The sequence below is a fragment of the Drosophila ficusphila genome, unplaced genomic scaffold (genome assembly GCF_018152265.1).
Source record: "Drosophila ficusphila isolate 14025-0441.05 unplaced genomic scaffold, ASM1815226v1 contig_855, whole genome shotgun sequence".
NCBI lineage: Eukaryota > Metazoa > Arthropoda > Insecta > Diptera > Drosophilidae > Drosophila > Drosophila ficusphila.
The window spans coordinates 741808-754216 of record NW_025064807.1 but is presented as its reverse complement, the minus strand read 5'-3'; the positions used below and the strand labels follow the sequence as shown (position 1 = coordinate 754216).

At 37.6% G+C, this 12409-nt stretch overlaps 1 protein-coding gene across 3 annotated transcripts in view; it reads right to left on the bottom strand.

Moving 5' to 3' along the window:
* Positions 1 to 12409, bottom strand: part of LOC108100851 (rap1 GTPase-activating protein 1) — an 87869-nt gene that overhangs the window by 44521 nt on the left and 30939 nt on the right. Inside the window, exon 1 of one of the 3 annotated variants that reach the window (XM_043209366.1) lies at positions 6511 to 6953. The exons of the other annotated variants lie outside the window; for them this stretch is intronic. Coding sequence (XP_043065301.1) covers positions 6511 to 6584 — 74 coding nt within the window. The 5' untranslated portion in view covers positions 6585 to 6953. Of the gene's footprint in view, positions 1 to 6510; positions 6954 to 12409 lie in introns of those variants that run through there. 3 annotated transcript variants of the gene reach the window in all.

Below are 12409 nucleotides of genomic sequence, written 5' to 3'. Positions count from 1 at the left end.
TAAGACAATAAACATTGGATGATTTTGAAGATTTATAAAGACAGAAGGAATATACAGTTAAAGCAGAAGAATCAAATTTAATTGCCAACACAAATACTAACTCATTGGGATTAATAAAAGTGAGAGTAGAAATAAATTCAAAGTTCATAAACTGGTTTAATATTTCCGCTTAACCTTCACCTATTTTACCATCAAACTTAACCCATTTTCAATCCAATAAAATCTAATCGTTCAATGGTTCATTGCCTTCCATCTCTTTTTCATAAATCAAACCATTTATTTTCCTCATATTTCTATAGCTTTACAAGCTGTGCAACATGCATTCACCGATTTTACAACTATTTTTTCATTGCCAGGACGAAAACAATTTTATGGCATTTTTATGACAATTTTTCACATGAACTGTTCGACAAATGGCAATGAAATCAAATCGTAAAGTGAAGAGAGAGCAGAAGGAGGGAGGGTGAAACTGAGGATGCGGATTGCAGAAGTCAACTGCAAAAATGGCCCAACAATGGACCAGTGATGATGTGATGTGAACAGGGTTTTAACCTACAGTTACAGTGAAATCTGATGCAGATGGATGTGTTTTTTTTTCTTCCCAAACAAACGAAAAATGAAGAAGAAAAACACCCACCAAACAGACGTTTCCTGTGCTGCGGTTACGCCTGCGCTGAAAAACCTTTTCATTTAGCCACCTCATTATATGCAACAACCACCCATCCACCCACATAATTAAAACCCATTACGGACAAACAAAAAGCGTTAATTCTGGAGGGGCGGCATCTTCTAGGGCTTTTTGGAAATGTTCATTAAATGCAAATTTATGGGCACCACCCACCGAAACCCCCTACTTTTCAGGTTCTTTCTACTCATTTGGCATGCGCAGCGCATTGCGCGTGTTTAAAGTTTAGCCGCAAAATGTGGAATGAAGAGGGCGGGGGAATGAGGAAGGGTTTTTGGGTGGTTCAGTAAAGAAAAACAATTACCACATTCGAGACCTGGAGAGTAGAGAACAAAGCCATGCGGTGTTGACAGCGGAAGATAGATGGCTTCAAAAATGCAAGAGAAAGGGTTCTAAGACTTGGGAGTATGGGTTTATTTCCACCAAAGTTTTGGGTTAATATATTCCCCAAGAGCCGCCACTCTTCTGCTACGTGGGAAAAACACTTGGTTGAAGAAATCAAAAAAAAAAAAAAACACAGGAAGAGAAAAAGAACACCTTGCAATCCGCAGTGGGAAATGCCATTCTGCGGCAAGTCAAGTTCTTTTCAACATTTGTTTTTTGGCCATTCCCCAGGCGCTAATTTGAAACGTTTTACCAAAGATATTTTCCCCGCTCAATGTGTGTGTGTGCCATATTTTCCCAGTGAGAAATTACAGGAAATGTCCAACGTAAAGGAAATCAAGTCCCAAAGGACAAAAGGACACACACAGAGACATTCATGCATTTCACAGCTAATAATGGGTCAGGCAAACTGGAAACTAGACCACTCACAGATAGCATCGCAGTTGGAGAAAAGCGGGGAAATGCCTGGGAGAAAGGGAAAAACGGGAGAAAAGGAGAAAAGCTGGGTGCGATGCACTCGCTCCGATAAGCGGACAGGCGACATGTCAAAGGATACTCGCATGGCACCAAAAAGTCAAAGTTAGGTCCTCGGAGGGGTCGTTGTACCGGTCAGTGAGAAATAAGGGCAGCACCCTGTAATTAATACTATCCTGTCTCAAAAAACCGAGTGAAAGGGCAATAAATTAACTTTTAATTTGGTCAATACCTGCATTAAAAGGGTAAAAACGTGAATAAGTAGTTTAGACAATTATAAATTACCCAAAATGAGTAATTTATTAAAAAATACATCTGATTAAAATGTATTTAAAGGTTATGAAATAGTGTTACTCAGTAACTTGTTGTTTTTATTTTTAATTTTCCACGGTTACATTTTTTCTTTTTGCATTTATGATTAATGGCTGCCAAAGATTGCGAAGTAACCGCTGAGAAAATAGCCAAGGAAATGAAGGCTGGCCAGGGGAGTTTATGGGAAATGGGAAAATCTGCATTTTTTAGGGATGGACAGCGGTTCCTCCCTCTGCTCATTTTCACATTATCCCGAATGTCGCGACATCCGCGCCTCGTGAATTGTCATTAAAATTAGTTCCGAGACAGCCGCCGAGATGCAAGCGAAAAGGATTCGCGCACAAGTTTTTCTCATTTCCGCTGCCGGGTGGAAAACTTGCCTCTGCCCAGTTTCCTTTTGTCTCTTGAGGAGAAAATCCTGCCAAAGGGGGTTGTGCAATGCGAGCATAAAGAAAACGAAACCCGTTTCCCCTTTCGTTCAACCTCGTAAATGCAACACGTTCCAGACACTCGAAGTCCTACGAAGATGATATCCTTTTTCTTATCGCGGTACAGCCAAACCTTTCTAAACTCAGCTCATTTCCCTTTCTGCTTGTTACCTGAGTTGGTATCATAAATTAGCCACAAATTTGCCAGAAAAGTTTCCTCCGGCGCCTTAAAAAGTTTTATTGGTTGAATCGGGTTCCTTCCCTGATTTACATATTCTTAATCGCCCAGCGCATTTATTTCGCCTTTTTTGGGGTAAAAATTACACAATTTCTTGGACACTTTCTCGGCAGAACTTGTTTTTCACTTTATTTGCTGACAGCTTTGGAAAATTTATTGCGATCGAGCATCGCAGAAAAGAAAGTTAAAGTGAAAGTGTAGCCAAGGATAAGGAATATTTATTAGAAATTTTAAGGGAACAGCTGTGTGTGCGGTCAGTGGAAAAGATTTTCCCAGAATCCCTTTAAATTTTAAATTGAGATTAAGGGCCCAAATTGCTGTCAGTCTTTGAGGGAAAGGAAAATAGGGAAAAAGGGTTTGCTGAGGTGAGTTGTAGGCCAGGTATTTTGGGCAGTAAAACGATCATTACAGTAGAGTTCAATTTTTCTCTTTGGGATGAGCTTCAAATGGGATAGTTGGAAATGACCTTTGAAAGAATTAGTAGAGAGTTCAATTGCAGTTGGAACCTTTGTACATTTTCATTGCTATATTTCGTTATTTTTCAGACCAACAAAAAAGTTATATAAACATTTAGACCAGCATTCCCCAACATACTACTTTAATTAAAAGATACCATGTAGATTTCCCCCTCTAGCAATTGCATAATTATTGCCTATTCGCTTTCTTATGAAGTCTTGATAAATATGCAGAACATATGTATGTAAATATTCGAAAAAGGCGACTCAAACAACGTCAACAACCCATTTATTCTGACCACCTTTCCCCAAACAAGTCTCCTTCCCCACTTTTTGATATTCCCCCCACTTAGTTTGCCAGTCAAGTTCAATTTGACACGCAATTGCTGTCGCTGGAAAACTACAGAAAAGGGGGTTCAGAACAACCTGTTGTTGGCCATGTTTTCCTCCCGTTTCGGCCAGTGCAAATGCAGCATGAAAACGCTGGTAATAACCGTTTAAACGTTGATACTTTTAATGCCTCTTACAGGTGGGTTACTCGATAGTCAGGGGGGTAAACAGGGGGAACTACTTCGGCCGGGACGATTCCAGCTGAGCCACTTTGCATATTAATGAAGCGCGTCAGTCAGTCAGTTAGCATGGCTATTTATAAGGCCACGGAAGGCTCTGTTTGTGCCTTGGCCTTTTTCCTTTATCGCGCACTCGTCAAAATAATTGTTTTTAATTGCACTGGTAAATTTTTTTGAAAATAAAGGCATGTAGAAGTTTTTAAAGATGAAGAAATAGCGTCAAAAAATATTGTATATTATTTTTAGATGATAATCGTAGCTATAAAGCATATTAAGTTTTTTTTTCTATTTTAAAATCATTCAATTTCAGGCTTAATTATATTTTCCTTATCTAAATTTTCAGTAAAACTCTTCTACTCATTTTAACTTATTAAACTGATAAAATTATCATTATATTTTATAAACAGTTCATTTTACGTTCAAAAATATGAATTTTATATAATTTAAAAATTTTATGATATTTTAAAACATTATTTTGACCTTTGTTTTCTTTGAGTGTAGTCTTGATATAAATAAATGTGCAAAAGGCACGCGCTTCTTCATGATGCTCGTGCCAAGTAATATCTCCTTATTTCCATACATCCCCATTTAGCCACCTAACCGAAAATCGTTGACCAAAATTTTTGGCGCGCTTTTCCTTTTGGTCAGGTGTTGTGTTCGCACACCTTAGTCATAGCGTTACGGCATTATGGCTTTGGCTAATAGGCTGGCCTACAACTCCCCCCGCTCGGAGCTCCCAAAATGTTATGTGGGCGAAAACAAGAAGGTCGCGACTTGCAATCTTTGGTGTCAAATCTTCGCCTCGGGGTCTCGTTAATTTCCAATTATCGTCAAGCGGTTTGAACGATGTGGGTTGTCGTAGCGGGATTGCCTCATGTTGGCTCAACTAAAAATAAACATTATCCATTGTAATCTCGGCGATGGAAATTCGCAACGCATTTCCGCCACAGCCGAAAATCTGACAAAGATGCGACATTGAATGATTGCCGGATTGCCGGGTTGGCTGCTTGGTGCGATTGATGGATGGCCGTATTGGGCTGATTAAATTAAATGCTTAATTGCCAATATGAAGCAAGTCTGTGTTAGTGGGTTAAACGTTGACGGGTGATTATTACCGCACTCGGGGATAAACACGCTGCTAGCGCGACTAAAACCGCTGGAAGTGTTTGCCAGCGACTCGCACGCGACTTTGCCAAGGCATTATAATTTTATTAGGGTTCTACTAGCCAACTAGCTTTGCAATATAGTGGGTTTCTATTTATTAAATTTTTAACTAGCTTATTAACGTTGAAAAATCATGGGCAAACACACTAATGAGTTTTGCATGCAAGTGAATATTGCTCGCGGCTTCCTAGCGACTTGCCCGCGTTTTGTGCGGCCTAATTTCAACAAGTCAAGTTTCTTGAAAACTAGTTTGAGTTTTTTCAGTAGTGTTTTCTTAAAATAGTTTTTTTACAAACAACCGTTATTAATGTTTGTGATTAAAATAAACTAATTATAAATCTTTGAATAATTCAAAAAGCGAGATAAAATAACAAATTCAAACAAATAAAAATATAAAAAAAAGATCATTACAATTTTTTTAAGAGCAATTTATTTTATTTCTTATAATATATGATGTTGTTAAGTAAAATTACGACCAATCATTTAAAAAAAAAAGTACAAAAACGCTCGCGGTTTTTCCCGCTAGCGACTTTTGCGCGCGTTTCGGTGCACTCGTCCGCTAATAAAACGCCTCAAATTATTTTGATTGCCTGCTAATGCAACTTCCTCCACAACTGCAGACTTCTAATTATGTTGGCTGCTGTTGCTGCCGCCGCTTGCATGTCTTTTGACCATTTACTAACAGCGGGTTAGGTTAACACCCCCCGCACCCCGCATCCTCCGCTGCGGAAACAGTTGTCTGGGTGCGGGCAAAAAAATAAAAATAAAAAAAATATTGGGAGCTGGGCAAATTATGATTGCACGTCTGCGCACTGTTTGAACTCCACACTCGGAGATCTTGGGACCCGAGGGGATACCCATTTTTGGCCAGGCGGATATGCATGTGTGGGTTTGGCTTAACGGTTTCTTCTTGTTTTTAGATTTTCTACCCGATCCCAGCCAATTGATAATCACCGAAGTTCCTCTGTTGACTTAGCTGACTTGCAAAAAATAAATCCGCAAAAAAGAACGCCTAACGAGGGTGCGAAAATAAAAAACAAAAAAAACGCAAAAAGGGTTAAGCCATATCACCTTACACGTAGCTCCCTACTTTTTAACCCTCTCACAGCTGTTAGGGTAAGGAAATGGGAAAACCATAATCATCATCAGCACCATCATTCATTAATCATAAATTTAATTAACAAAACAGCCCAAGAAAATGACAAAAAGGTTTTCCTTCGCCTTAAGGGTTTTGCCAAACGGTATCTTCGAAGGGTCTAAGATATCCCTCGCTATATCCCGATAATCCATAACTCATTCGCGATTTTTGCGGTTTGTTATTCACGCCGAACAAACAAACCCCAAAAGAAAAAAAACAAATGACATTCGAGAGTTTGCAAAAAGGGATAAAGGATATTTGCATATTTTATGCATTACGCCTATTTAGAGCGCACTCCCAATCGCAATCCAAATCGGAATCCTGTCGAGTGCATTATTGGCAGGCAGACGGGGCTAATTACGGCCCATTCCAAATTCAAATGGCAAATCAAATGATTTGCATAATTTTTGCATATGTCACAAAGCGACATAAAGCGACATAATAGGAGACAGAGGATTTCTGTCAATATTTGCTTACATGACATCTATTCCTAGATATCGAAGGATAATAAATGAGGTTTGTTTGGGAAATAAAGATAAACAAAGATAAGTAGAAATGAGTCAATTTTTAAAAGAGAATTTTGTATAACTTCGAATTATCTGTATTTTGTGTTATTACAATTCCCTAGTATTTCCTAATCTTATAATGTTAATTTATACATACAGCAGATTTTTCATGTAGCGCTTGCGTGCCACTAGCGTGTAGGATTCCTTGTGTGTATGCGTTAAATATTTCATTTTGTTTGAGATCAGTTTTGAGATTTTCGAACAGGTAGAGATGCTCTCTTCCTTTGTTCAGGTATAATTCACTTTTCTTTTTGATTGCTTAGGTCAAGATTTGCTCTTTTCCCTTCAAGAGCAGGTAGTTTTAGTTTTTGGGTTAGGATAGGTTAGGACATATCCTAACGAATTGCACAGTTAAGTTAACACTAAGTATGAGTCACTAGACTTGTAAAACTTTGATGTTTTGTTTGGTATCTTTGAGATACATTCGCTCTGTTCGTTTCGCAGTTTATTTTTTTCGTAATTATCGCATCGAACTTGACCCACTGAATCGACACGGAACCCCGATTATATATACAACCTAGCCGCACGAAGAATTTTTTCCAACTGAATTCTGTGCGTTGGCAAAAGTGGTTATGGGTCTTCGGAGTTGTAGTTTCAACCCCCGCTTCGAAGCAAGTTCGATCGCTCCGATGTACAGTGGGCTAGGAGTTTGAAAATGTTTTACTGCCAACTTCATCGAACTAAATTTAAGACTATTAAACGCATACAAAATAAGGATGATACATTTATTTAATAATCCAATAATAATTTATTTTAGAAACAACTGTGAATATGAGCTGAGCTAGCTGAACAGATATTGCGTAAAATTTAAAATTAGTTTTTTTTTATGGTAATAACTTTTATTTCTAAAAGTAGTTGTAATAGTTCCAATTTATAATTAAGTTGTTTATTACAACGTTAAAGTTATTAGTTTAACAACTATAATAGTTTTATTAACCAAGAACCGGATCGGTTGTTCCAACCGTGCGATTTTGGAGTTGCAAGTAAGCGGGTTTTAACCCCCGATCTTAAGTCGCATGTTCGATGCGAACTTGAACTTGTGCCGGCGTTATCAAGCCATTATTTGATACCGGTACCGGATACGAGCGTGTCACAAAAGGCTCGGCCTGGCTTTATGTTTTATATTCCGATTTGGGGTTGGCCCCTGTCCATTTTCAGTTGCGAACAATAGGCCTATGGGTTCTGTTCGGGGAGTTCTCTTCTATAATTTCATACCCGACTTGGTCGCACATGCAAAACACGCAAAACATACAAAACAATAGGACTGTCCAGCTCTTTGTGCGCAGTGGAGAATAAGTCATTAACACCTGAACTGGACGCAGGCTCACTGAACTGACAGATCAGATATCAAAATTACCGAGATATTGGGTGTTCAAGGGTGGGATGGGATATCAAATGAACGGGTTGCAAGCGATGAGAAAGTAAAAAAGTATCGATGTGGGAAGGTTGCCATTGTGTTCAATATTATTAATGTTAAAAACATACGGACACAACATTTTTAAAGAAATATTTTGTTAGTTTAATTCATAATGTCAACATACTAGTTTTATTAAAAATTGAAACTTTATTGATTAATTTTATTTGAATTTATATTTAGTGGAGGAATATTGAATACTTCGCAGCTAAGCCCTAAAAAAAATATTGTCATGTTCCCCTAATTATCCCATACTATCCTAATTTAACCCATCCCACCCTTCAGGCAATAATTAACCTAGACTTTATAGCTACTTCTTTTTCAAAGACCTGTTCATCTGTTGCCTCAACAGTCCACTCCCAACATAAAACCAAACAACAGCTGACCTAATGCTTACGATCAGACTAATAAGCAACTCCCAACCTTATCATTAAAATTCAATTCGATTTCTTAAGGAAAACCCTCGCATCACCTCCATTTCCACTTCCTCTGGCGCGACTCTCTATCTTTAGTTTTCGTACCTGAACCTTTTTCGGATCTGCTCCCATTTGCAACGCTTTATTAAGGGGTTACATGGGTTTCATCGGGTAAAAAACGGCCTTTTTTCAAACATTTTTTTGCATATAAAAAATGAAATATTTCAATGAAACTTTTTATTATTTAAAAGATACATATTTAATAAAGATTTTGTGAAATTTTCAAAAAAAATATCAAAATGTCGGCCATTACGACGCCATTTCCGGCAGTCCCTCGGAGAAAAGGTGCCTCCGCGTTGTCAGCAGAACTTCTCTCAGGATCATCAAAAGTAAAAATAAAAAAAACGTGTTTCAGTATAGACAATAAACTAGGTATTGGACGAAGGAAAAAAAAAAAATGAAAATTGGATTTTTGGCAGACGTTTTTACAAAAAAATGCAAATTTCGATGAAAATTTCTCGACATTTTTTTTTTTAAATAGTTGTAATTGAAAAAAAAAAAAATCCTTCGTTCAATACCTTGTAAATGATATCTCGAATACTTGTGTAAAATTTCATAAAGATCGGTTGAGTAGTTCGCGAGAAATTTTGACAACCGACTTTGAAAACATAGTTTTGAGAAAAACGCGTTTAAAGTTTTAAGAGACAATACAAGTGGTCTCAAGCGTCCACCTTCTCAAGGCTGTATCTCCGAGACTATTACTCGGATCAACTTGAAAATTTAGGACAATATTCTAGAAATGTTATAGAATTTAATAAGATTAAAAAAAAAAAATCGATTTTTTGAAACCGTGAAACCCATGTAACCCCTTAACCGTGTTTTTCGTTTAGTTTTCCTTTTCTGTTTTTTTTTTTTTTTGTTTCTGGAGTGCAACTCTTCATCTTCAGTTTCCAATGTTGGCCATAACTTTCTATTCATTGTTTCTTGGGCCTGCGATACGCGTATTTCCGTATCCCTACTTTTCCCCTGATTGTTGAACTGGCTGAGGTTTTAATGGTCGTTCCGCTAGTCACTCAACGCTCAACACCTCATAATTCTATTGTCTTTCGACCTGTCCCGCGTTTGTTTCTTCTGCCGTGTGTGAGTTTGCATACATAATCATGATAATCAGCGTCTTTGGGCCTGCTTCTAGGCTTCCTCCCCTCGTTAACTTCACTTTCTGCTGCCGCTTACTCTTCTTGGCTAGTTTATTTTTCTTGTATCTCTTCCTTCTTGTTGTTTTTTTTTTTAAATTATGTAAATTTGTCGCCAGTCGACGACGCACTCCACCCAGATTTTTTTCGCTCTCAGCGTGAGTTCTTTCCTTAGCTTTTTTATGATTTTTTAATTTGCAGCTCACTTGAAAGTGAGGTTCTCTCAGCTCTCTCTGTGTTATTTTATTCTAATTGTCATCTCAGGTGTCAAAGGCGCCTGCGCACGCGTTTCTCACCCTAAAAAGGTAAAAAAGGGGACCAGGAATTTGAACGAGGACCTACCTCACCCTTCAACCCTAAAAAAGCACTCACATTTTTTGCCTTTCAGGGGTGAGTACAAAAAACTTTTTTTTAGTTTGAATTTATAATTTCTGGTCCAATATTTTGGGCCTCTCTGCTTGTTCATTATGATTTGTTCGCTCAATTGGTAGAGTTTGATTTGTAATCATTTTTTCTGGGCAAAAATGTGAATTTATAATATAAAATTTACATAATTTTATGCATTTTAATGTTCGGCAATTGCCAGAAACAAACCATAGAGAATTTAACAAAATAAACTATAAATTTGTCAGGGTACATATTGATTCACTGCATAAAATTATATGATTTTTTTTGGGTTCTGAAGGAGGTGGTTTTTCTGGTTTTGAAGAACAATGATAGGAGTTTTCTAAAAAGAGTTCGGGGAACTGGAGCGGACTAGACGATTTTGTATTTATTTTTAACACATTGTAATTGTTACAAATGTTTTTTTAATAATCAACTATTTATATATTTATATGTTTTAAATATTAAAGTTGTCCCCACGAATCTGTATAATAAAGGTTGATGATTTCCAAATTTTATCTTCTGCTTAAAAGCTAAAAACAAAGTACGGCTTATAAATATATGACATTTTCGGGGAATCCATTTCGTCCCCTGATTTGATAATTTATTCATTGTTTCTTTAACCCCAGCTCTGTTTGACCGTGACATTGATAGCAGACATTAACCCATGACTAACTAACTTAGTTCGCCCCCTTTCGAAAAAGAAAACAAAATTCCCAGGCAAAAAAGCGAAAAAGCTAATTCATTTCAATGAAAATTTCCGCAATTACAGAACGAAATTAAATGTTAGAAATGTTCAACCGTTCTGTATATTTTTTCCCATCCAATTGGACTGTGGGTGGGTGGTGCGTGGAAGAGGGGGGCGGTGGGGAGGCTGTTTTAAGGGAGGCTGTCAGTCAAACAGACGCCGCTGCAGCAAAGTACGTTAACCCACGATGTGGAGGCCTCAGTCAAATGGAAATTGCTTGGGGAAGGCTGTCGTCTAACCGCCCCTCTTCCGCCCCCTTTCCCACCCCCTTCACCTCCACCGCCTACCGCCCCCCAAAGGCCACTCAAGGGGGAGAAGAGAAACAGCCGCAAAACGGGAGCGACAACGACACCCTTTGGAAACATTTCTACTGCTGATTGTATACTCGTGTTCACAGAGTTAAAGTCAGATTAATAATAAAATGTTGAAAGTTTAAATGTAAGCTTTAAATACAATGAAAAACAACAAAAACTATTATATTAAAAATGGCAATGGTGAATTAATATCCATTAGTTTTGAAAAGCAATTAACACTTATTAAGCAATTAATTAAATGTCACAGATTTTGTTGAAAGTATTATTGAAACCTCCGGAGCTCTGATATAAAAATCACTATTAATTAAGTGCCCCCAGGTGTACAGTTCGCAGGATATCCATGTAGTTAGGTATGTAAATCTCAATTTTTTTGTTACGCATGTTAATTTGCTCGAAATGCTCGGAAATAAAAAAAAAGATATATAGAGCATAAAGGGGTTAAAGCTGAACGAAACGGCTTCTATAAACTTTTATGGTGTCAATTTAAATACTCGTGTATAATGCACAGTTTTTATTGCATTTTATATAGTTTTATTATTGGTTCTAGTTTTTTTAATTTAATTTTGTCTAGTGTATGAAAATATGTAATATACACTGACACCTTTCCAGTATTTTTTCTACCCCCCTTAAGTTGAGCATTTGCTGCATTGGCGCATTTTTGCAATGTTTCCGTTTTGAATTCACTTTTCATTCCCCTGTTGCCCCTTCCTCTGCTTTTCTTCTTGCCGCCGCCTATTTTCCCCCAGAATTTCCCCAACCCTTTTGCAAATTAACAAACCGAGTTGAGCTTCGTCCTGAGTTCAGGAGCTGCGAAATGCAAAATGCTGCTGAAACTGTCTCGCGAGTGTCTCGGCTTTTTCCCCCGCAATTCAACCCCGCACTTTTCCGCTTTTCCTCTAGGCACACATAATTAAAACGTCATCGCTGCTGCTGCTGTATTTGTTGCTGTTGTTGGTATAATAGTCAGCGCTTTTTGTTCGCTCCTCGGGGTAAAGGATATTATATCAACTTTGCCAGCGAGGAGCTACGTGGGCCATCAGCAGGTTATAAATGCGTTTCACTAACAAGGGGAAGAGTTATATTCGTAGATGTGCTCTAAGCGATGTGACCCTGTAAATGAAAGATCTTTCATTTATTTTAAGTGTTTTATCTTGAAAAATACTTTTCATTTTCACAATTTCTACTTTTCATAACCTACTAATAATAGTTTACAGAAGGTAACAATTCACTGAAAACTTGTTTAATTTTTAAGACAATTAATACGATCATTGATTTATTTAAAAGTAAAATATTCAAAATATTTATAAATTTAATTAGGGTATTGAAGTTCCGTTAATAAGAAACAAGTTCCCCTCGATATAGCTACCTTAACAACCAGCAAAGCACTTGAACAGGTTCACACGACTACCAATCCCATTCTACCCCTTGTAATTCACCCCTAGAATTTCCTCATTTAATGAAATTTAAGCAGCCCCCAACCAACTTACAGCCTCTTCAGCCGCTTCGAGCTTATAAGCATCCTCATTG